This window comes from Tachypleus tridentatus, chromosome 1 (genome assembly GCF_004210375.1).
Source record: "Tachypleus tridentatus isolate NWPU-2018 chromosome 1, ASM421037v1, whole genome shotgun sequence".
Lineage (NCBI taxonomy): Eukaryota > Metazoa > Arthropoda > Merostomata > Xiphosura > Limulidae > Tachypleus > Tachypleus tridentatus.
In genome coordinates, this window is record NC_134825.1 from 49,496,101 (window position 1) to 49,523,532 (window position 27,432).

The 27,432-nt window shown below is 30.5% G+C and overlaps 1 protein-coding gene across 7 annotated transcripts; it reads left to right on the top strand.

Moving 5' to 3' along the window:
* The first annotated feature begins 2,262 nt into the window (after positions 1-2,262).
* On the top strand, positions 2,263-26,794 carry LOC143247898 (protein HTATIP2-like). Of its 7 annotated transcripts, none has more exons than XM_076496473.1 (7): positions 2,263-2,464; positions 13,229-13,402; positions 14,124-14,231; positions 16,828-16,965; positions 17,762-17,823; positions 19,837-20,070; positions 25,838-26,794. In XM_076496473.1, exons 2-6 carry the CDS (start codon positions 13,238-13,240, stop codon positions 20,051-20,053), a joined length of 690 nt encoding a protein of 229 aa, XP_076352588.1. In that variant the 5' UTR covers positions 2,263-2,464; positions 13,229-13,237; the 3' UTR covers positions 20,054-20,070; positions 25,838-26,794. The 7 variants fall into 7 exon arrangements, with proteins under 7 accessions (XP_076352588.1, XP_076352571.1, XP_076352567.1 ...); XM_076496461.1 differs by adding an exon at positions 11,869-12,041 and having other exon boundaries at positions 2,269-2,464; positions 13,225-13,402; positions 19,837-26,794; XM_076496466.1 differs by adding an exon at positions 11,869-12,041 and having other exon boundaries at positions 2,269-2,464; positions 19,837-26,794.
* Positions 26,795-27,432: the final 638 nt, after the last annotated feature.

A 27,432-nucleotide genomic window follows, 5' to 3' on the forward strand; every position in this document is an offset into this window, starting at 1 on the left:
AAAGTCTGTGGGAGGTAGAATAATTCAGTGACCCTAGATTCTCAGAAAAAAAATACTGAAATTAAAGCAACAGCACTCACGAAAAATTTTACATGTTTCCAAACGTATCAAAATAAGTGATAATATGTTTCTTTGATTTTTAGTTCACTAAACTGAGCTCTCATATTGAAATGTGAAATAATAAAGAACTTAGCAGTTAACTATTCGTATGTTTTAGAGTATGACACTTTACACATTGTTTACGAAATTAACCTCAAAGTAAAAGTATAGACGCAGCTTCAGTTCCTAAATATTTTGATCAAACTATCTAGAGAAGAAAACTAAGAAATTACAAAAAAAGAAACTTTTGAAGAGTAATTACCTTTGTAAAAAAACAAACTATATTTATATTTATTATCTGCTCTGGCAATTAACAGCGAAACAACTTTTAAGCAAATTTATCTCTGTTTATATCGAAGGTTATGTATATTTCAATCGTATGCTTTTATTTTTGTTTTTTGTGAAAGTAATGGAATATGGCCAAATACAAGATGAAGGCATAAATATGGAATTAGTTGATAAAAGTTTCTTAAAGTATGTGAGTCATTAAAACACGAAATTTAAAAAGGTGTCAAATGAAGGAAGAATTCTTGGATAATACTAGTATCTCCGAGCACCGAACCTAGATTAACCGGTGTAATAATTTTATTTGTTTGTTTTTGAATTTCGCGCAAAGCTACTCGAGGGCTATCTGCGCTAGTCGTCCCTAATTTAGCAGTGTAAGACTAGAGGGAAGGCAGCTAGTCATCACCACCCACCGTCAACTCTTGGACTACTCTTTCACCAACAAATGGTGGGATTGATCGTCACATTATAACGCACCCACGGCTGAAAGGGCGAGCATGTTTGGTGTGACGGTGATTCGGACCCGCGACTCTCAGATTACGAGTCCAGTGCCTTAACCCACCTGGCCATGCCGGACCAGTGTAATAGTATCTCACTCAATTGACTCTATTCACCATATATGCATGCATAGAGCTCTTAGAGAACTATCTCGTCTGATGTGCAACTATTGGTGAAAGAAGTTATATGAATGTAGAATTGAAACCCAAGAATTAGAACATTGGGGTTTCGAACATGCTAATTTAAAAGTTAACTTTATTTTCATAGATTTATATTATACATGTTAAAATACCAGTAATAAATATAATTCTCTTTTAACTCTAGATCATACAAGTATTCGTATTGTAAGTGCTAAACACCAGTAAGTTTTATTTATTTGTTTAGCGTAAAAAATTGCATATCCATCTTTTTGCGATTTATCCACTACTAGGACAAGAATCTCGAATTTTAGCGTTCTAAGTCCATAAATTTGCTACTACTGATTCATCGTGGACTAATACCAACAAGGAATATATATGCAAAAACGGCTCGTTTGGATTGAGAAAATATTTTACATAGAAGAGCGAACAACGTTTCGACCTTCTATGTAAAATATTTTCTCAACCCAAACGAGCCGTTTTTGCATATATATTTCTCTGCAAGTGGGTTTTCTCGACATCACCAACAAGAAATATAATTATCTGTTGGTCGTTCATACAGGTATTCGTTTGAAACTAAAGTTTCTTCCAGTGAATATGAGGAAAGAAAACTTATGATAGCCGTGTCAAAAAAAGAAAGTATTTTTTTTAAAAAATTACGAGTATCCGTAAAAATCTAAAGCGTTCAATATCAATGTATCCTGCATGGCCAAGCGCGTAAGGCGTGCGACTCGTAATCCGAGGGTCGCGGATTCGCGCCCGCGTCGCGCTAAACATGCTCGCCATTCCAGCCGTAAGGGCGTATAATGTTACGGTCAATCCCACTATTTGTTGGTAAAAGAGTAGCCCAAGAGTTGGCGGTGGGTGGTGATGACTAGCTGCCTTCCCTCTAGCCTTACACTGCAAAATTAGGGACGGCTAGCACAGATAGCCCTCGAGTAGCTTTGTGCGAAATTCCAAAAACAAAACAAACAACATCAATGTATCCTCTCTCCCTTTCTTTGGGGGGTGGTTAGGGGTGAAAGGTATGAATAATTAACAATTATCTATTAAAATAATGAAAACCATATTCTGGTTTTATTAATAATGAAAACACTCTTAATAGATTAGTTTTTAAACTACATAAGAATTAGTTATTAGCAATTAACTGGATAATTGTAATTATTTATGCAAATATTTTAACAAATGGTCATCTTAAAAGTTTTTATAAACTAAATTTCTAGAGAAAAAAAAGACCAACAAAACGAATAGGTGGCGATACGTTATGACAGTTAGTGAAAAAATCAATGCAGACGAATAACAACAGTGATTGTTCAATTTATCGTTTGATTTTTCCTTGTTGGTCATGTCTATCATGCTCAGTTAAAATTACAAAAATTTTGAAATATAGTATCGGAACCTAGTATAGAATATTTTGTTCTAAGTTTGGTTGGAAGCGCTGAAGGGTAAAGTGCATTATATAATCTTATGTAATACAATACAACTTAAGTCTGGCCTTTTGTTTGTCTCAGTTGAAGTTTTAGTACTAATGATAAATAGTGTTAATATTAGTATAGTATGTTAGTATTACTAAGGGCATTAGTATGAGAATCAACGTGATTCAAGACGAGTTTTCCTCACACTGTCAATATTATATTTAATTCAAAAATATATAGCATAACCAGCTTTACATTTGCTTCAGTAATGATCAAGCTAAAGCAAATCAAAAGCTAACCACATTATGAAAACATTTTTGGATTACAATAATTGACATACACCATTATATGAATGTTAAAACCCTTTTTGAGAAACTTCATTGTAATTTAGTATTACTCACAATGAAGTGGAATGACACTTCAAAATGTAGCTTATTATTAACAAGTGGCATTGCTGACATTTTTAATTTTGGTAATATTAGCAACTTTATTCTTAGTTGTTTGGTTTTTTTTAGGCCTACTAATATTTAATAATAGTAATACTACTCTTAGCCTAAATATATCACATACCTTATAACTTAAGAATTCTATAGTGAAGAATTACAAAAAAAGTATTTTATGTCTGTGTTTTGGTTTAATTTTAGTTCAGTATATATTAAACTTTCAAATTCAAGATATTCACAAGCCTAAAAAATAGTAACTGCAATATTATGCGACATTGAACTTGAACAAACACTTTTAAAAATAAGTTTTTAATATTTGCTCAGTTTGAAATATTCATTTAAGATAACAATGACTCGAGATAGATTGGGCTATACAATCTTAAAGGTATCGAAAATACAACTAATTAACAGGTTTATTATTTACATTTTAACATTACTTGTAAAGTCAGGATGCTTAAAATATTTAAGAAAAAGTAAAAACTGTTACTTTTCTAGCACCAGAGAAGGCCATTTGTCATGACAAGATAAAATTTAGCATAATATTTTGGGACAACATGGGTCTTATTGTTTCATCATCTAAACTAAAGCTATTAATAAATAAATTAAAAAACTGAAAGCTGGCATTTATCATTTATACACTTATCAAGCTTTCTCTTAAGCTCACTTAAATTTACTGCCTCCACAACATCTGAAGGTATCCCATTCCAAATATTGAAAAATGAAAATCTTAGCTGTAGATGACTCCTACCCTGCCAAAGTGTGTAGGTGCATTCTGGAGTCCTACTATTTTTGCTTAAGTATGAAAAAAAACAAAAAAACATGCATCAGTGCTATCAATTCTCTTTACAATCTTAAACACCTCAATCAGATCCTCTCTAACTCTTCTCTTTATAAGAGAAAACAATTTGAGATATTTTAACCTCTTCATATTGGGCATCATTCTAGTGACCCTTCTCTGAGCCCTTTACAACAATTCAATGCCTTTTCTAAGGAAAGGAGTTCAAAACTGCATACAATATTTCAAATGTGGCCTAAATGCAACCTGTATAATGAAATTATAACCTGTTTAGACCTTTATTGAATATTTCTGTAAACAGTCTAAAATCACATTTGCTCTACCACTAGCCAATAGCATACTGCTTAGATTTCTTAAGAGACTAATCAGCTCTTTCACCAGGATTCCTTTCCTTTATAACACTGTTAAGGTTGTTCCATTCAAATTATGATAACCCATGTGTATTATCTTGCATTTATTATAATTAAAACCCATTTTGCCATTAACTTGCCCAACCTGCAAAATGATCTAAATCCTTTTATAAATCAACATCCCATTCACAGTTAGCAACACCAACATAATTTACTGACAAATCAATAATTAGATCATTCAACTCACCTCTTTCCTGTTTAACCCTTTTGTGAATGTTCATGGGTCAAAGATCATGTCATCTTGTTTATTGACTTGGAAAAAAATTTTATTGAACTATTATTTTATAAATGTATGTCAATAAGCATAGAATCAAACTGTGGATTATAATTTAAACTTTAACATTATGAATGAGTTAATTTCTTAATTTAAAAGTAAATTTTAAAAGAACGCATCTAAATACAGATTTTTCTTGAATCACATAGTATGTTTAATGCAGCACTGTTTAAAATTAGATGTTTGTGATGTCAAAATACTAAGTCTATAGTTTCATAAAAGCTAGTAACTAAAATTACTAATAGTTACAAGCTAGAATATAAAACAGGAACCTCGTATCTTTTTATTTTGCTGAGGTATGGCTTGTGTACTGAACCAAACATGATGGGCCCCATTCAACTTTCCTTTTTCTTTTCAAACAGGCCTTTATATACACTTACTACAGTATATGACATGTGAATAACCAACCAACAGCTTAGAATGTCCCCAAGGTGGTTTTCTCAGCCATTTTAATCTGTGAAAAGCCTACCTTGTTCTTTCAATCCAAGTTTTCAAGGAAGTAGGTTGTGTCTTTAGTCTGCTCGAAGTTTCATATTTTTAAAAATCTAAGTACTTAGTTACTAAGCTTAATAAATTATAGTGGAATTCTGCAGTATCAGTGTAGTTATTTATGACTTTTTGGTTATTCAACTGTATATATAAAACCCAGAAAAAAGTTGATATCCTCCATATGCAAAATTATAAAAGGCTTAGGAACCAATGTCCAGCCACAACCGAGTGCAAAGGTCATAGGGAGAGAAGATAATTGTTTGCTTCTTGATTTATTGTTCCATATTCCAAGAAAAATAAGTTTAGTGATTTATTTCTAAATAGTAATAATCTGTTTACATGTATATAATATATAATAATTGAAATATGACTGTATATTACAAAATACTAATCCATTAAAACAGTCAAAACAGGGAAGACTAAACATTAGTTTTGTTAATGGATACATAAGGAGTGCATGTATGCTGCATCAATTTAAGTTACATAATGTTAGCTAGGCATGAGTGTAAGGTCAATATAATAATAATTATTATATATTTTGAATTTTTGTGTTATAATATGTAGTCATTCTAGCAAAGAAAAAAAAACATTTTATATTTATTTCATATTTTTTTTATGATGGTTATGAGATTGGTTAAGTAACAGATCCTACATAGTTAGAGTACAGAAAATAACAAAGTATCACTGAAAACAAATATTTGAAGTGTACTTAGGAGATTTCTAGAGTATATGCAATAAATGAGATTTTTGGGACAAGTAATATTTTTTTAATCCTAACATGAAATCACTTTGCACTCAGACTGGTAACAAAACTCTATTTTCACAAACAAATCTTTAGTAAAATTATTTCATTAAAAATCTGATTTTGTGTACACAAAATACTTGCTCTTTGTAAGAGTCTACCAAATTTTGTGAAGATACACATGCTATATCTAAAGTTTTATAGTACAAATATTTAGACTGACTCATATATTATACCTTCCCGTAGCAAAGAGGTTGACCAATAAAAAAATTATATAATGGTCTTTCTAATCCAAAAATCTGGGATCCTTTGTATTAATAAATCTTGGGAAACAAGACTACTTTTCTCAAATATAAACTTGAAAATTTAAATGAAAGCCTTTCACAGTTATGTTAAACTATGGACAGAAAGGAACATTTGGTCCCTCAAATTTAAGGATTAGTCCTTCCCCTTCTCTGTTTATCAAAAATTGTGGATTCCACTCTAAACCTTGAGTTGCTAGCTTCTGTACTGCTGATAACATCTCATTCCATAAGTTAATTGCCTTACTAGAAAAATAAATTATTTTAATTGGAGCACTCCTGTCTTTTCCAATTTTTACATTTGTATACTCTTATATTATTTATAATTCAGCAACAATAAATCTGAATTCTCAATTCTCTCAATTTCTTTCATAATCTTGTAAACTGAGATTAACTGTTTTTTTTCCTCAAGAGTAAATAAATCTTAACCTACATCTCATAAGATAACCCCCTCAATTATTATAGTTATTTTAGTATCCCTTTTTTAAATCCTTTATAGGTGGTTCTTATTAAATAAGCTTCTTATGTAGCAACTTGTTTAATGCTTTTTGAAAATTAGAATATATCAAACCCACACCTTTACTCTCATGTACATAACCAGAAACTTCCTTAAATAAAGTGAAAATATTAGTAAGGCAGGATATATTTGTGGTGAAATGCATGATGACTATCCAACCAAATTTTAAATATTTCCACCACTGAAGTGATAATAATAGGCCTATAATTTCTGGGATAATTTTTATCACCTCTCTTGTAAGCCAAACTCCAATATTTTGATACCTGTCCACTTTTCAAGAACTTACAGAAAAGTAATAAGAGGTACCATATCCAGTTTTTTACCTCTTTCAAAGCCCTTGGGGAAATTATCATTCTTTAAGGTTTCCAGTTTATTCTTAAGTTTAATTATTAATGTGATTATCTTGTTCCTATCTAGCAACTGTTCAGAATTAGGAATATTGTTTAAACCTTCATTAGTAAAAATTAAAAAATGTAAAATAATTTAATAATACAGGCATCCCATAATCATCAGATATGAACCTTTTTTATCATCACTCAAAGGCCAGACTCCTATCTTAACATTTTTCACACCATTTCTGTCAAGTTTTTTGTCATATACTTTTTTGATCTCTTAATTTACTGTTTAATCAATTCCTTTGATCTCCTAAAATCTCCTAAGTCTCTTACAATAGCATTTGATTTAAACTTATTAAACTCATTGTTACATTTTTTAATTTTAGCTTTTATACTCTTTGTAAGCCAGTATGTTTTAGTTTGTCTTCTTGCAGTCATCGTTTTGATTGAAAATATCCTGGGCTTTGGACCACCCATATGTCTAAATATACATCCTGAAATTCTGTTAGCTGTACAACTAGCAATGAAGCACTGTCTCAGTGGCTTGGATTGATTCTAGCAAAATCCGAAGATCTCTTCCATCATTTGTGCTATCATGTATTTCTCATGTATATTAAATGTGAAATTCAGATTTATCATAATTTAAATGCATTACTTTATACTTTACTATAAATTGTAGTTAAAGGTTATTTGCTCAACTGAACAATAGATCCATGTCTTGTAATAGCTCAACATCCTCAATACAGTTGGAAATACCCAATTGTAATACCATTTAGCCCCTATCAATGTCATTAATACAAATAAGAAAATGTAAAGCCCCAAATACTGACCCTTCTATAGTTCAGTTAGTATTTCCCTAGTCTGTATCAATTGACTAATCTTGTGTAATACCTTAACAAAAAGCCTGTTGAACATAATTACAAGTCTACAATATGCCCATCAAGGTAACATGTAACATGATGAAAAAGTTAAGTTATTAAGAAGAGTTAAATTAAAATCCAAGAGTAGTTGAGTTAAAACATAAAGTAACTTAAGTACAACACCTATAAATATTTCAAAAAAAGAACCCAATGTAAGGTTTTTCTTTAGTGAATCTGTGTTAAATTTCTTTTTTTGATACCATATTTCACTTTATGATTTTATAGTTTTTTTTTATTAGCCTAGAATTTTTCTCATTACAGAAGTAAGACTAAGTGGCTTAATTTCTAGTTTTCCACTGAGTAATTAACCCTATTGAGATAATCATGTATCTATGACCATCAGTTACATTGAGTAGGTTCAGGTAAAATAATTAATCAAAATTAGGATTAAATTAATTAATATCATCAAATAATCACTTAAATTAATGTTTCTGATAATTATTGTTTTGGAGTATAATGCCTATCCTTGCATTATGTTGTTAAATACAAAACTACATAGTGGGCTCTGTGCACTGCCCATTATGGTATTGAGCCCTGATTTCTAACATTACAAGTTTTCTTTAGCAGTCTTGTATAAGAATAATCAATCAGCATGGTGTAATTGATGAACAAACAAATTAATTAAACAATCAACAGTAAATTCCACTAATATCCCAGCTTTAGTAATGAAATATTTTGTTAACAGAAATGTAATAAATTCAATGAATTTCATGAGAGAAAATAAATAAAAAAATATAAATTATACACCAGACAACTAGTCATAATAACAGGCAAAGTAGAATAATATTTTTCCCAATAAAACACATTAATTCCCAACCAGGATTCTATCTAACAGCAGTATTTTCATATTTAAATACCTAGTAATCAAAAGTATAATAGTGTGAGAATCATCAGCAGTTATGTACAAGTTTCCATAATGTAGGTGATTGAAAGTTTCCTCCTAAACTTGATCTCTCATCAGACTTTTTGCAAGGTTTAGGGTTTTATTTCTAGATAATAACTTACAATGCATAAAAGCTAGAAAACTGTGCCACTTTAGGCATACTTGTGATTTAAAATAGACCAATGTAACAAACATTGCACATTTAACACTCAAATGCCTCATGCTAAATCAGCAACTAAATAAAAAATCTTCCTTCCCTTTTATAATTCTGAAAGAATATCCATAATAAAACATTCAACTTGAAAAAAATATTGCAGGAATTACATGAAAACAATTGTTTTAGAATAGTTCTTAGAATTACCTTTTCTACAGGGTGTTTGGAAAGTCACTGCAATTTTGTAATCATATGTCTATTCAGTCTATTTCAAGCCAGCAACTGATAGCAGTGTTTAGAAACAAAATAAGAAGAATCCAAGCCTGTATTGATGCCAACAGGGGTTACTTTCAACATTGTTTATAACTGTTATTCATATTTACCTCCTGTATTCTATATTGAAACATGTCTGTTAATAAATATACAAGTGCACAGTGACTTTCCGAACACCCTGTATAATTATGTAAACCTTTCATCCTGTCTCTCAGTATAAACTTTTTAAACATGTAATATTTATACTTCATTTTCATATTTGTCTTTAGTAAGTCAAGTAGATATGGTTTTTCCTGTTATCCTTTACCTCATAAGAACTTGACAAGAACAATTTATTTCTAAGAATTTTTCAAATCCATCCTTCGAGGTAAACATAAATGGTCAAACAAGGACACCATTAAGTGTTTCAACATGCCAACTCATTCTTGGTCTAATAATCAACATAAATTTTGATGAACTCTGAGAATATCACCTCTCTTACTGACCATGTGACTCATGATATCAATGCAACTGGTCAGCAGGGTGTCATTTATATTGTTCACAACAAATTTAAGTCACTTTAAGTAAATGTTGATTACAATTTTCTATTATTCATTATGAGTTACTATAATAAAATAAGGTCAGTAAAAACCAGAACATGTTATGTTATGCTGTTGTGCCCTGAAAGATCTATCCAGGAAATAGAACAGAATGATACAAGCCAAGACTGTCTCTATCAAACCAGAATGTATGGTCATCAAGGTCCTACAATACTTTGTTCATTATCCCTGTTTATCCCAATAAATGCAGATAGCCCTCGTGTAGCTTTGCGAGAAATTAAAAAAAATCAACAATACATCTGGTCTTATGACCTCAAAGTTGACTTTCTGAAAGTTCAGAATTGAAATTTCATGTGTATTTATTTCGACATGTAGCAATAAATATCAAACATGGTAATGCAATGAGCAGTCTTCCCCAAATGTTCCCTCAATCTAATGCCTTGCTTACTTTTTTCCTCATTAGGGATAAATAACAAATCTTAAATGGCATCCTCTTTCAGTTGGCTGTTTGACCATTGTAATAGAAAACCATTCTAAACCATTTCAAGAAATCTCTGTCCCTTACTATTTGACTCCATACAGTCCCACTCATTGTGTCTAAACTTTACTGGTTAGTCTTTCATAATTATTGAATTAGTATACTTATTACTAACAGGCTTGATCTAATTATGCAATGTCTCATTGACATTATCTACCCTGATAAGGTACACTGTTGTGATTACCATATAAAAATATTCTATTACCTGATTGTTACTTTTGAAGATTCAACCCTTTTGACCTTCATTTACTATGTCATCAGTTCAAAACAAACTGCATTTCATCCTTTGTATAAAGAGCCACTACACCTCTTATTTTAAGAAATCTTTCTTTAAGCAGCTTATAACCTGGAATTTCAGTGTAATGTTTTCTAAATATTATAAAGTTTCAGTGATTACTCTATTTTTAAAGCACTAGTTAAATAGTTGCTTGTTGCTTATTTCTACCAGCATTAACATTATTTTTCTCTAAATTTAACTAGGTTGTAATTGTATTGAAAATATTTCATTTGTTAAGAGCTATTAAATTTGTATTTATCTTGTATGGATAAATCTTGTCATATTCACATTTCAAATATATTTAATTATCAATCTTTAAATACATGTGACAGGATTGTTACTTCTAAGTATTTCAAAAAAGTTAAAAGATGTTCAGCTTGGATGAAAGCTGGTGTGTCTAGGCTAATGAAACAATTATTATTATAAGTTGAAATTTAAATACCAAAATCTGATGAAGCATTAGAAGCCAACAGGATTAACATTTATGTTAATCATAGAAAATGAATATGAATTTAGAAAACACTTGTGCAATTTGTCATTTTTGTTTGTTTTTTACTTCTAATAAGCAACCATTTAGGCACGATATTTCTAACCATGCTACTAGCAAGACTACAGTACAGAGGTCAGAAGGTGTTAGTGTAGCTTTGGTAGCTCATGTGTTAATTACAGCCAATCACACTAGTTGCTGCTGCATTCTTTCTGTTCCCATTTCCTGATACTAAGTGTTGTTACACCATACAGTTTAAATGGAATTTCGAAACAGCCATAGCACCTGTGAGAGAAAGTCTTGTTAATTAACCTTCTGTATTCTGAATCACAATGAACATATTGTGGATCTGTTGACACTTTACAGTAAGAATCATGAATCTTTCTTCTGAAATATGTACTACCAATTTTTTTCTAGTATCATATACATTTTGTTTGTTTTCAAATTTCGCACAAAGCTACTCGAGGGCTATATGTGCTAGCCATCCCTAATTTAGCAGTGTAAGACTAGAGGGAAGGCAGCTAGTCATCACCACCCACTGCCAACTCTTGAGCTCCTCTTTTACCAACGAATAGTGGGATTGACCTTCACTTTATAATGCCCCCACGGCTGAAAGGGTGGGTATGTTTAGCACGACCGGGATGCGAACCCACAACCCTCAGATTACGAGTCGCACGCCTTAACACGCTTGGCCATGCGGGCCAATATACATTTTAGAGCAAAACTGTAACACTGAACAGCAATGTCAGTTTGCTAACGTTAATCATTAATTTTAAGCTCGTTAACATAGTCTGCCATTTCAACTAGAACTCTAAGTTCGTCTATTTTGTTGCTAATGTTTATATTTCAATCTGACAGAAATAAATGTAGAACTATAATTTGTCTTATCATGCCCTAAATCTCCTTTTTCAAGTTTAAATTTGCTGTAGCTATCCTACCAATATATTTGTTCCAAGTAACCCAACCTTTCTAGTCATTATGTAAGTTCAGTTTACACTACTATATGGGCATGATCATTGGGTGATCTTGAATATAAGGTTGACCCCCATTTTCAGTTCAGCAGAATCTCATAGCTAAATAAACTGCAGGTGAATTATTTGCAAGAATTGGTAAGACCTTCAGCAAACATATAATGTTCATACATACATACATGGATGCTATCTAAACATTCAGTAATGTGACAGGCTAGAGTAGAGGGAAGGAGCCTGTGGTCAGCTGTGATTATAAGGTGACTGAATTTTATAGCCTAATTAATTTAAAATCATGACCTTATATTCAGGTCAATATGATATACAATAAATATCCTTAGAACTTTTCTAACACCTAGTCTACTTAAAAATAACTCATCTCTAGCATATAATTCACCTTTCCAAAAAAGTACCCTACAGATCTAACCAGATCATCTATTGCTCTAAGTATATTCCTGGAAAATCTTTCATTTAAGCTTTGGGTCTTACCTAATAACTCATTTCCACATCAGATCCAATGAAGCTTCTTAGAAAAAGGCTCCATATTTATTTCTATACTTATGTCTCTGAAGGAGTTGTTTTTTAAGCAGCTCATCTGATTTATAATTTCCAGCATCATTAGGTCCCACATTTAATAAAGAAAATAGATAAAAATAGAGAACATTCCTTTATGCCTGCAGTTAAATTGTCAATGCACTCTTTAATGTCCTATGCTTTAGCATTTGGAAAGCAACTTCTCAGTCTATTCTTTCTATGCATCCCATAGCTGATAACTTTATCATTATAAATTAAAGATTATTACAAGGTTTTTCATGAAGATTGAGATGACTGAGTATTTAAATGTCTACTTGAAGTTGTTCTCATCTAATTTTACTAAAGAGGAATTTAAAAATACTTTTGTCCCTGAGTATCCAATGGAAAATACTGTAATTAGCCTGAATCATGTAGATGTTAATTCTTTGGTGCTATGTTTAAAAAAAAAGCACCAGGGTCTGACATTTTTTTCTTAGGGTTTTAATGGAATTCAAGAATCAGGTATGTCAGTCTTTCTGATCAGCATTAGTTGATCAGTGTTAGTATATTAGACAAGTGCTCAAATATTTGGGATTTGCTTAAGATGCTCATACCTTTTTAAAGGGTGATAAACTTTTTCTGATTCCTATGTGGGATTCTTATTTTTTAAAAAGCCCTCTCAAGGTATTTTAAGATAAGTAATTTGATACTTGGATATGTACACTGATCTTTATGATTTAAAACAATGAACTGTATGAAAGTTGGTTAATTTTTATTTTCTCTAATAAAAAGGTAACATATTTTCTTCAAACAATGTGCTGTGGTTTAACGACATTGGATTTTAACATGAAGTAAATAAAGCAAGTCTAAAAAAATATTAATTTAATGTACATGATTCTTAAACACTGTAACTATATTACTGTGTTATAGTAAGAAAAACACAATGGCAATGGAAGCTACTGACAAACCACCATGTTCTGTTTTTATACTTGGAGCATCTGGAGAAGTTGGACAAGAACTGCTCAAAGCAGTATCAGCTGAAGATAAGTTTTCTGAAATTATACTGATTGGGAGACGAAAGATTGAAGAAGAACCTTTTACCAAATATGTAAGTATTTTATTAATGTATACACATTTTTGGCAATAATTAGAAATAATAATGTAACTTATGAAAAATTATTTACTAGCTAAGTTTAACTTGCATAATCTAATTACTGTATTAATAAACATCTTAAATTCAAAATTATTTTATTAATTTTATAATATAGATTTATCTTCTATGGAATATACACTAAAATTAAATGGTCTTTAAATTTAGTTTCTAAACTAAAACTAAATTTGTTAATGTTTTCTCTTAATTGCTGATTCTTTGTTACTGTTTGTTTTTCCAGTGTTTTGGTTTTTTAGTGTATTCTGTTCTAAGAAATTTATCTTGGAGCTTTCTGAAAATTTTTGAAACATCAGAAGTAGTAGTAAGGAGAATTAAGTAATAGAAATAAAACATATATAGAACATTCACAATGTTATTCTTAAAAGAAACATCAACATTGACTCATTTAGTGGAAACAACTTTAATTAATTACTTATTGCATTTTATGTTCATATAACTTGATGCTCATTACCTGTGAAAAATATATTATAGTTGAGTCAAGATAACTAAAATAATCCCGTTCAACAACAAATGTAAATGTTGGTATATTTAAAAAATAATCAAAACCATTTCATTATACATTATATTTACATCCTAGATATTTTGTTTCTTTTCTGTTACTGTTTTGTTTTTATTGTGTAATTTCTGATTTTTACTAATTCGGTTTTGTTTATGTCAGGAACAACGTGTAATAGATTTTGAAAAGATTGAAGATTATGGTAGTGCTTTCCAAGATTTGGAAATGGGATTCTGTTGTTTGGGAACAACCAAAGGAAAAGCTGGTGCTGTATGTATATCAATGATTTCAAAATACAAAAATCACCAAAGATTTTTAATATTCTTTTCTCTCAAGAACAATTAGAACAGTGTACAAGAAATACACATCATAAAGACTTCAACTACTTATCTCAAAATAACAATTGAGGATGATTTATGGGCATTTTCTAAGAACTGTATAAGACTTAATTGCTCCATAACTAATACTGTAATAAGCACAAATATGCACATCTCCAAAACACTGCTACAACACATATGAAAAGGGATTTTATGTAAATGTTTTGAGAAATAAGTGTACAATAAAATCAGTAATTGCATAATTATTTTATTTAACTATAAAACTATTACAAATTACCATATAAAGCAACTATGAATGAAAGAAAAATCTGCTAGACCAATTTCTCATATGAAATATTATGTAAGTTAAGGGTTTAATCTTTTACTTAAAACAGTGAATCAACCAGCATGTCTGTTGGAAGTATCTCGGCGTGTATTGGTTAGTTCAGCACTGACAACAGGTATTTCTACAAGTAAATTATGTTGCAAAAAGGCAGTGGACTTTTACCAAAACCTTGACACAGATTGGGCACTTATCAAATAAAGCTTTACAAGACCGAAACAGCTGCTAATTGTTCATGATTAAGAATTTCATAAATCTTTAATCTTAATTTTAACAAATGGAAGGATTTTGAGTGTTCCTCCCTCTCAAAGAAAGGATAACTACTGTTCTAAATAAAAATGAGTACAATAATACGATTATACGAGGGCTGTTCAAAAAATACGCAGACTGACGTCATAAAACAAAATGTACTTTATTTAGAAGTTACAGGTCTGGGACCCTTCAATGTACTCTCCTCCCCAATGCACACACTTATCCCAACGGTGTTTCCACTTGTTGAAACAGTCCTGAATGCACGCTTCTTTGTAATGTCCTCCAGCTCCTTCGTCACATTTGCCTTAATCTCGGGAATCGTCTCAAATCTTCTTCCTTTCAAAGGTCTTTTGAGTTTTGGGAACAAGAAAAAATCGCAAGGAGCAAGGTCAGGTGAGTAGGGAGGGTGGGGAAGAACAGTGATCGAGTGTTTGGCCAAAAACTCACGAGTTCTGAGGCACAAGTTTCGCAGCAACGTGGTGTATCTTCAATTTTTCTGTCAAAATCTTGTAACAAGATCCAACTGATATCCCACACTCTTCAGCAAGCTCCCTGACAGACGTTGATTTGCCCGCACCAGGGTGCTGATTTTATCGACGTGTGGGTCGTCAGTTGACGTGGAAGAACGTCCAGAACACTTATCATCTTCAATGGACTGTCGACCATCCTTAAAACGTTCATGCCACTTGAAACATGCCGTACGCTTCATAGCAACATCACCGTAAGCCGTGTTAAGCATAGCAAAAGTTTCAGTCGCAGATTTTCCAAGTTTAACACAAAATTTCACAGCAAGTCATTGCTCCTTCAGGTCATTCATTCTGAAATCTGCCAAACGAAAACATTGCACTTCACTTAAAACCGCATAGCTAATACACAAATGAAGATATCTGCAATCGGAAAATGGCGTTGTAATCAGCTGATCTGTGCAAACCTAGCGACACCAAGCGGATTCCCCTGAAACCAACTGGAGCCATGCAATTCAAACAGTCCATGTATTTTTTGAACAGACCTCATATACATGCAGTATATTTTTTAATTTTTAAAACAATTAGAAAATGTAGAATGTTAAAAAAGGGATGGGCTTGGCTAGTTCTCAGCATTCTCAGACTGTGGATCTGAGGATTAAAGGTCATATTGTTGCAAATACAAATGCAATTTGGTGCTATTAGTACACTATAATAGTGATGCTTAAATCCTACTATTTGGTGAGACAAGCAATCCAAGTGGTGACAATGAATGTTGTTGACTGCATGGCTTTGGTCTATCAGTTTGAAACTAGATATTTACATAGATTTTTTTTTGTTAAAAACCTGAAACTGGAAGAAAAAGAGCTTTCCCATTACTACACACAGGTAGTAAGGACACTGAGATATTGCAACTCCTTTTGAATATATTAATATTTATAAACAGAAAAATTCACTGAGACATTTCATCTTTTTTCAACTCTGAACCAAAATTTGAGAATATATATACTTATTTTTCCTTGAAAATGCAAATAGAATAAATTAAGTTTAAAATAGCCTTAATAATAGTGGAAAACAATTATCAAATTATTGATCATGTAAATTATATTAAGTAGATACTTGAATTCACATTTATTAAGTTTGAATTATTGAAGTGGATTTATGTGAAATCTATTTTTTTTATATATATATATATAAGTGTGAAGTATCTTTCATGTATGCATATCCTAATTAGGTCTTTCAAAGAAAATAATTATATTTTACTATATGTTAATATCCATTTCTGAATTTCACTAGAGTAATAGTTACTAGCATCTTGAAAAAACAACAAAAAACTAGAAACTGAAAGAACAATATTTTTGAAAAGGTCTTGTTCAACTATGATTAATATTTGTAAACTTTAGTACAGAAAATTATAAGTATTAAGATAATTACACAACTAGTATAAAAGTATTTGTATATCTGAACATTTATCAACAATTGTTTTTTAGGATGGTTTCTTCAAAGTAGATCATGATTATGTAGTCAACAGTGCTAAGGTAGCCAAGCAGCATGGATGCAAACACTTCATTTTTGTTTCTAGCAGTGGTGCTAACCATAAGAGCAAAATTTTGTATCACAAAACAAAGGTAAGAAAATTAAGGTTTATCAAAAACATTTACTTAATGCCTATTAACCTTTATTTTATGATGTATGATAAAAATTGCATGGAATTGATTTTTATGTGCATATCATTTATTGCCTGTGCTTAGTAGACTATAACAAAGAAGTTATTTATGTCACAGCTAAAAATCGAGGACAATTTATTTTTGGAGAATCACCTGAATGAAAAGATAATTTTAATAATCTGCATTTAGAGAACAAGCTTAGTATAGACAAATTTCTAAAGTAATGATAAAAACGATTTCAAAGTGTTCAACCATTCTGTTATTTTTATACATTAATATACATTGATTTTAACTTAATCTGCTTTTTGGTGTATCAGTTTAGTGTACCAGAGGAGAAGTATTGTAATAATAAATATCAAATAATATTTATTAAAATCCTGGTGCATGAACAAAATGAATTGTTTGCTAGTAATTTTAATGAGTTTATGTACTTATTTGCCAGAAGTGACTGAATATTTATAATTAGATTGAACACATCTTGTGATTTTATCTGCTTCTCAAATTTTGCCCTTTCATTTCCTTTTGTTATGAAATTAAAGTCTAAGTATTCAAGAGATTTGTTTACTGGTGTATCTGTTTACTAATTTCACTAACACCAGCTTAAAAACTGTTCTAAGATCACAAACAACAGTTTAACCAGATCACACTGTCCACTAATGCATTGTTCACTATCAGGAGGTTTAGGGGTACTTGTTTTCTCACTCTTCCAAGAATTTTGTTTCTAATTAGAGCTTGAATATTTTTTCCTTCATTGAAGGGTTTGGCAGAAGAAGATTTGAAGGAGGTTGGTTTTGATAGACTTTCAATATTCAGACCTGGGTATGTACTTATAACTTTCTTGTTATACTGTAATCTTGAAGTTGAGTCAGAACTCACAGAGAAGTAATTGTTTAGCAAGATTTTAGTAATCTTCATTGGTAGATTAAATCAAAACCTGGAGATTTAACTTGTGGTAGTAATATTATTAGAAAGAAAAAGTTAAAAATAAAGTAACAATCTAATTTTTATGGCTGTTAAAATATTTAAAAGAAAACTGTGGTGTAATTTTTTTTTACAAAGATGATAAACATTAAATTAATCCTGATATTATAACCTGCAGTGGTTATATAAGATATGTCAGTTTTTTTACAGAATTGGCTTGAATCCTAGGGATTATGGGAAGTTGAGGTTTTTATTTTGATAAATTATAAATAAATATAAGTAATGCTTTTTCATAATTGGTAATTTGATGCTAGTTAATTTTTTAAATTCAATAATTTTTTATTGATTTATAGAGTGTCTGATGTGTTCCAAATCTTACCCTCTCAATTTAACTGATGTTTTGAGCTCTTTCACTTTGTTCTATTAATAACAGTAGGCAAAATTTGAGTGTTATAAATCTGTTATCAGGGAACATTTGATTGTTTAAATATAAAGGTGCTCAAAATATCTTAATTTTATATTATCCAGTAGTATTTAAATTTTTAATATTTAAGAAATATTTGTTCCACAAATTTCACCAAAGAAAAATAATTTCAAAATGCAATTCTCCAATCCTGAATCCATAACACATCCAGAAACTACAGGTATATTCATTTTTGGAAATAAAAATAAAATCCAATGATTTTCAAAGTCAATTTTCTTAGTAATTAATCCAACTCAGAATCTTCATATCAGTAAGGATGACCATTCTTTTAAAATCTATCATATTTACACGTTACTTTCTTAACCAATTTCTTTCACTAGTAATTAACAGCTTTAGTATTGGGAACATTGAATTTTACCACTCAATATAGTTGATGCAAGCTGTGTTACAGTCCCTTATACAGTAGTACTATGTTATTTTAGTTTAATCAGGTGCTTTTAATTACTTTAATTGTCATGTTTATCGTTCTTATCACTTGTACATTTCGAGTGGCTCTTAGAATTTAACTGGTTACCCACTAAATAGTATATAAGGTAGCTGAAGTCAGACTCCTTGTGTTATTTTTATTACATTTAAATTTGTTATTATAGTGTACTATGCTGTATTTTCTTGCCACCCAACTCTACAGTAATGTGGCATTGGTATCAATCTTTCATGTTAAGCTATTTTAAAGCTGAATTTTTAGAGCCATCTAATGGATGTTTGGTTGCTAGTTGTTAGGGAGGAAAACACAATGTTGTTATTTTCATGACACATGGAATCAGTGATAATGTACAAAACAAACCATTAATTTTTGTGTTCTTTAAGCAAATTAGGTTCTGTTCTTCTTTTAATGTTAGTTTCATTAGCAGTATTAGTTAGAATGTCTATTATATTTACTTTTATTTTACATATTCTTTATTATGAATATTATTTTGCATTGTTAACTTAGAATATGAGTTTTAGAACTAACCCAAATCTCCTAATATAGCCAAACTAGCATCAAAACTTAGACTTTCCAAAGTTGAATATGCTCCTATTTTCTGGCTGCGTTATGGTTGCAGGTATGGAAAGTTATGTGAAAAAATGAATATTATAAACTTTTGTATACTTTGGTGAAAGTTGTAGTTTTAAAGCAGATGTATATCTGTTCATAAGACTTTACATTCTACTGGTAAATATAGATTAACATGTGTACACCTTTACTTTAAAGAGTCACAACTTTCTAGAATACTGAAATTATAGAATAACTTCTTTTCTTAAATAAATGGTATAACAAAATGTTTTCTAAGACAGGTTTTTGAATTCAACTGTCATTAAGTTTCACTTAAGAACTGCATTTTAATGTGCACATTTCTTATTGTAGCCAGTAACCCACTTGGCGAGATTTAATAAATAAAAAAAACTTGCAAAAAACATTAGCTTATTTTAGCATAATGTGGTCTAAGGTTTTTGCTTTGCAACCGCCGAGAATCCCGTCCATTGGAACGTGCAGCTCTCACAGTAATGAAGCCCATTACCAGCCTCTTTCCAACCCTGATGTCTGTCCCAACCAACTACTTGGCTAAAGCTATGGTGAAAACAGTTCTTACTCCCAGTACTGTCAAAGTGGAGATTATTGAAAATAAGGCTATCCACACATTAGCCAATCATGATGTGGAGTGATTCACATTACTTAACATGTAATAGATAGTGATTACTTAAGAATAAGTTCTTAATGGTATTGTTTGCATTTATTTATAATTATAAACACCTTATGTTTAAAAAATAGAGTAAATGCAAGTAAGTCCAAGAGTGAAATTAAGGCATCATAGGTTCTGTGCTTATTTTTCTATGTTTTAAATATCATTGAAAGTAAGACTGGTAGAACTTGAGTTTATCATGATGGGAACATTTAGCACGTTTCAGCTGAATGACAACAATAATACACACGCACACTCCTTAAAGTTGTGTCCAATCTCTTCTCGTAAACTCAAAGTACTTTTTTTTTTTCTGACTAGTGAATAATTTCATACTTATTGTGGAGGAATTTAATTCTGAGTAATGGCAAATTTAACCACATTTACAGCAACTAGTGAAGTGTTCCAGTAAGTTTTCAATAAAAATAAATTGGACAATTCTGAAGTTTTTATTAAAGGTTGATCTGGTCAGTTTTTAAGCTTTGAGATATAAACAGGTGCTGAAGAAGACTGGTTAATTATAAGGTAAAGATGGATGCTAAATTAGAGTCATTATGCTTAAAGATAAATGTTGTATTTATAAAACTGTGGGGTCATGGTGCATGTGTGCATCCAGATATAAAAAGTGAAGATATGGCATTATTTACTGATCCTAAGATATGATAGCATCTATTCAACAGGTTTCATTTCAGGGAGGGAAATCTTATCACATATTCCCCTAGAATACTAATATAAAGGACTAGAGTTACATTTTCAACAAATTGAATTTTGACTACTGTCAAATCCTAAGATTTTTTATTATTTTCCATTACTCACTTTTTCTATGAAATTTATTTAAGTCCATTCAGTACTTTGTAAAAGAAATGAAATATTTCCATGTGGATGCAATGTTTCAAATGTGATAGTATTCAATGAAAATGTAGGTGTGAACTGTGTTAAATTTATTTAATTTGCTGATACATTAACAATTCTCACCAGCATCAATACAAAGGTATTAAAAAGGGGAAATTCATTGAACAGGGCAATTGTGTTTCAAAGATTTTTTTATCCTGATTGAAGATTTTATTGTTGTACTTTTGATGTGAGCCAGTTTTAACATTCCAGCAACTTAAGTGATAAACATTGCTCATCAGTTCATGCTGTTATGTTGCAGGTATAGATATCTGATATTTGTATTTCTGGAAGTGTGTTATAAGTGTTATATGCTATCTTTTAACAAGCTTAAGTTTTTATATAATCTAAATTAGTTATGTTTAGGAAGTGAAAAAAAGTTAAAATGTCAGGTTAGAAAAATAGATATAATCTCATTTTAATGTTTGAGATCAAAGGATTTATACTTAGTTTTTCATTTCTTAAAGAACACATCATTTATGGTATAAATGAGGACATTGAGACCAAAGACTATAGTGACTTTTTCAGTTTGAAGACTTATAATATTGAATAATACTTAGTTACAAATATAAAACTAATATTCTTATTACCTCATGTCTTTATTTTAATAACAGAAGCATGTGTTGTATAATGTAACAGTGTTTGCATGGTTTGATCAGCTTTACAAACTATAAAACATGAGAGATGTCTATAACATTAACCTGAGATTTCTATTTTTACTAATGTTTGCCCATAAATAAAAAAAAATTGATAATGCAAAATTTATTTAATGGATTATACCCATCTGTTTCTGTGTATTGTATCCATTCTGAAAAGATTCTTATAGAAACATTTTCATGTTATTTCAAAGTTGTCACACCTTGATAAGTTAGAAGTTGAATTTGTCAGTTGTTCAGCTTGGACTGAATTTTATTAGCAAAGTAGTTAAAAAGATGTCAGTTTTATGTGGATGATCTATAGGCTTTCTTTCATTTTCAATATTGCAACACCAGTCTATTCAGTACTGATGAAACCATAAATTGGTTCCTTATGAATGTTTTTTGGGTCCTTATGTTTCCTTCTTGGATAATTGTATGATGTTTTTGTTAGATGTTATTAAAGGGGGAAAAAAACAACCTTTCAACAGAAGTTAGCTGATCAGCTGAAAAACTCAAAAGCAATAAACAATTATTAATAAACATAAACATTGTTTATTTTAACAATACTTTACATTAGCTTCTGATAAAAGTAAACTACCTTTACAGATCAGTACTAAAAAATCAACCCAGTAGTAAATACAGTTTAGATAATGTTCTTACTTGTAATAATAAAAATACATTGTTTTATCAGCTTAATACCGATTCTGCTAACAATAATTTTGTCTATAATATCGATAAGTCACTAGCATTCATCATCAAAGGGGTTAGTGCAAAATCTATAAGTGAAACCTCAAATGCAAAATAACCATTATAATAAACATTAGTATAAAAACAAAAAATACATTAAACACCTTTAATCAGTATTGGTAATAAAAGTAACATTGAAAAAAGCTTAAGTTCATCATACTTCAAAAATACAAAATGCTGGTGGTTAACTTCATGCACTATTCACATATTTTCCTTGAAGAACATGATATCAGTTTACTGAAAATTTTATATAATTCTCCCTAACAGCATCTAGTGACCACTGAAAGACTGTTAAATTAACTCCAACAGTATATTTTCAGACTAGCTTATAATTTGAGGTATCTGAATAAAATACATTGTTTAACATAGTTATGTAGCAAGACTACAAATATTACAGAAAAAAAAACTGTCTGAAGAGAAAATTTAATAAATAAGTTGAAAGAATACTAATTGTAAAACAAATAGTGAAAATAGTAAAACTGATCCCTGTCCCATAGTAACACAGAGAGGGCACTGTAAGTAATGGTCTCTTGAAGAGTAAGGTACAGTAAGTACTATGTTTTCATTTTATCTAGTCTGAATTGTGCCTGATTTATAAAACACTTGTTTTCTCTCTCTCACCAAAACTATAAACTATAACTTTGTTATCTCATGCAAATATTGCTTCATTTGTTATCGCATTTATTAGTTTTGCACAACAAAAACTTTTCTGTTAATTGTTTTCTATATAATTCCTAATTTCTGCCCAATTACTCTTATATTTTACTACCAATGAAGTGTGAACATTATTCTGTTAACTGTAATGTTTATGATAAACGATTGAAGTTAAATACTGTATTAGAATTATGTTAGTTACTTAGAATTTTAAGACTATTTCATAAGAATGAACAAAACTTAACATTTCCATACATTGTTAGCATATGTATGCAAACTTTCATTAACATTCCTAACATAATTGGAAGAATTTGTGCACAAATAGCTGACATTCAATGCAGATTGAGAGTAAAAGCCCATTGTGATCTGAAAAGAGAGTTCTTATACACATTATAAATTTATAATGCACAACTATCACTAATTATTATGTGAATATAAGGCCTGTTAGAGTACTAACTGGACTGTTGTATATTGGTAACTTGTATCTTATAATGCACATCAGTCAACACACATAATGATAACATTGTCTATTAGAATGTTAAATGAAAATTGAATATAGTGGAAACTTCCATGCATTGTAGTCATTGCAAAGCCCACCACAATATTAATCAAAATATGTTACTTTATCTTTGAATAAAAATTAACTTACCTGTCAGTGAACTGTAATCTCGAATCTTTCTTTTTCACTTCAAGTACCTCATTTTGTGACTTGTAAATATGCACTGTCACTTTATCCTGAAACTTAATATTGCATTATATGAAATGCTCAGTAGAACATGTATTCAACTGGTTTGCTACAAAAACCACATTTCATGACAACCTTAGACTCTACCCTCCTACCCTTCCACTTTTTGTTATCTTTCCTCAGTTGATTGTTGGGCTAATTAAGTGTAACTCTTTAATTTGCCCTTTGTACTTTTCTGGTGAACTTCCTTTCTCTGGTAACTCTGGAATTGTTTGAGTCTTAGGTACTTGAGTTTTCTGTATTATTTGTGTTGATTCAGCGACTTGCAGTTTTGATAAGCTATTCTGTCTCAGTTTTATCATTAACTGATCTTAGTTCATTTGGAAGACTTCCACCTGTAGTTTTCTATTTATTGTCAAAGTGATATTATATTGAGGAGGCTTTATTTTTAAACTATTAGTTTTCTTCTTTTTTAACATCTTTGTGGTTGGTCATATTCACAGAATTTAGAACCTTGGTGGCACATTATATAACTTACTTAAATAGAGCTCTTCCCATAAAAGACAACAAACTTTAGTCTTCTAAAGAGTGTTTTGCTCCTTAGAACCAGTTAGTTTGATCCATAAACTTCACAAACCACATTGTTACAATATAAACATTTCAAATTACATTTGAAGCTATAGTTGTAAATATTTCTTTTTTATTTCTCTTGCTGACTGACTATTGGGAACCAGTGCTGTAGGTTACAGGTTAGTCTAAGGTTTAAAATCCTTCCAGCATGTATTCTTTATTGTCTTATTAGGGTTTTGTCTTTTTCTTAATTCCAGACACCTTTAACTATTCAGTACAGGAAGTATAATCAGTGTCCATTCATAGGTACAGTGATAACTTTGAAATGTTTTTACATTTGAATTAAATTCAAATTAAGTATAATTTTTTAAAGTAAAAATCTGTGTTATGTGATAAAGGAACATGTAATTTTACAGTTACTTTCATTACACTTAGGTTGTAATTACCTTCTAGGTAAATAGACATGCATGTACTCAAACATATTGATTAAAAAATTCATCACGTGTCAAAAAAAGTCCTGTGACTTGGACTCAGCTGAGCCAGTGTTATCCAGGTAAAATGATGCAATAGTTCTTATCAATTTTGTTATGCTTACTGTTATTGTATAATTCTACAACTTAAGAGTTTTATTATAACTTGTGTATTACATAGAGTAATTTCATAATGGTTCTACTGTCCCCTGGTGGGTGTTAGTTTTTAATTACACATTTTCTTTGTATTGATACATAATTTAAAAAAAAAAAAAAGGTTTAAGTGATATCTCTGTTAATTCTTAATGTGTTAAATGTTGTTACAACTGAAGTACAGTAGGTTAAAGCTAAGAATATCTCCAATGACAAAATGGTGCTGAATGTTATTTCTCTCAGAGTATATACGTATGGCTTTATTATATAATGTGCACATACCTTATTTAATTGCTTTAGCCCCTCAGTGGCATAGTGGTTTGTCTGCAGACTTGCAACACTAAAAATCAGGTTTTGATACCCATGGTAGACAGCACAGATAGCCCATTGTGTAGCTTTGTGCTTAACTCAAAACAACTGCTTTATATGTACAGTTGAATTATTATAACAGGCTGTGTTGTAGTGTTTAAGTATATAACTACAATAATGATACATATCAAAGTATAAAGCTTAAGAAAGTACAGGAAAGTTTAGTTTTCATTGTCAGGCAAAGTTATTTAGCAACTGTGTAGCTCCACACCCAGGAACTCAACATGGTATCTAAAATATTTATTTATTCTAAGGTATTTGTAATATTAATTTAAGCCTGAGAAGTCTGAGTACTTTCAAAGATTATCATTTTATTTCTGCTGTGTTGTTAAATTAGAAATTGCTGTTAGTGTTTTTTAATCACCTAACAAATTTAATGTAGAAAGTTTGTGGGACACACACACACACAATGCTAATTACTCATATTTTAAAATGTTAAAACAAATTGTATACTTTTGTGAAATAATGATAGTGTGTGATACAAATAAGGCATGAAACCATTAAGTTAAACCTGTAAAGAAGCATTTAGTTTCCTGTGATAGAAATACAAATCCTGTCACCAAAACAACATTTCTTCATATGCATTCCTATAGTTGGAAATCATAATTCACACACAACCTGAAGGACTGAAGGGCATATCATTCTTTCAACTGACAATCCAGTAGTACTCAACGTTTATCTGTAATTGCTGTATCAGGAATGTCGGGACTTGATCATGGCAGTTGTCCAGTCATAAAGTTATTGAAGCTAGAAGGAATTGAATTAAACATAACCAACAAAACCACAGGATTTTGTGTATTTCAATACATACATACTTGTCAACCATGCAAGTTATTACATTTAATGCTATTTTTAATGGTAACATGGTGTAAAATCTGCTGTATGTCCTCTTGTTGATGTAGCCTACTTGACATTATTGTCTGAGTTTTTTTTTAATTGTTTCACTTTTCTTTTTACCATAATACATTGAAATGTAAAGTGTGGCATGGTCTGGTGGTTAAGGTACTTGATTCACAGTTTACAGAAACTGTCACCAACCATGCTCTCTCTTTAAGCCATGGAGGTGTTATTAGGTAACAGTAAATCCAACTATCTGTTGGATTAGTGGTGGTGTCGACTAATTGTATCCCTGTAGTATATTACTTCAAAATTAGGGACAGCTAGCACAAGTAACCCTTAAGTAGTTTTGCACAGCAGTCATGAGATAAACAGTGGAGGATAAAAATATCAGTAACACTATTCATGAAAAGTGCTCAGTTTAAATCAGTTATTTGGTTGTTTTGTTTGTTTTTGTAGGTGTTGTCACTGTATTGCCAGTGAAGTGTTATCTCTAAAGAATTTTTATAGTTATAGAAAGCAATAAAACTTTTCTTGTTGCTTAAGTATTACATTTTTGAATAGTTAATATATTTACATGAATGTTTAGAATTGTTATGTTGGTATTTCCTAAATATAATATAGGATTAGACACATATCTCACTTTACAAAATATAGAGTTTTAGACTATGATATACTTCTTTGTAGTTTTGTGAAAATAAATTTGACTAGTTGAGTGGTGTCATTGGTGGTTATTTACCTGAGCTCTAATGGTTATTCATTAGAATATTATCCAAACTGACATGCTAAAATGGCTTTACTCCAGTCATTTGCTCAAAAAAATCTTTTTATATGGAGAGTTTTATAAAAGTGAAGAAATGTTTCTGTCTGTTACAAGTGATATTTTAACACTTGCTTGTCTTTCAAACCCAGTTGCAGCATATGATGTAGTAGGTGACAGTTTTGTTTGTTATATCTTAAGTTGCAGTTCTGATTAGTACACTTAGCAAAACAAAAGTGCTTTTAGAAAGATACTACTACTTGGAAAACATTGACATATTTACTTTTGTATTTATTAGTGTGAAAAACAAAATTATTCCTTTTGCTTCTTCCAGAAAAACAAAATGAAATATTGAATTCATGCTTTCCATTAAGCAGTTTCAGTCCACACAAAATATTATAAATAATTAATACATGGGAAAAAAGAAGAGATGTATCTTTTGCTTTAAACTTGTATATAGTTAGTACAGAACAACATGTAAATATTTTGGAAAGGTCCCCTTTGCTTGGTTTTACATTAGTTAAGAAATGTGTGAAAAACTTGATCTAATAGGTTGGTTTCTCATTAATATTTAATTAAGAGAAACGGAAT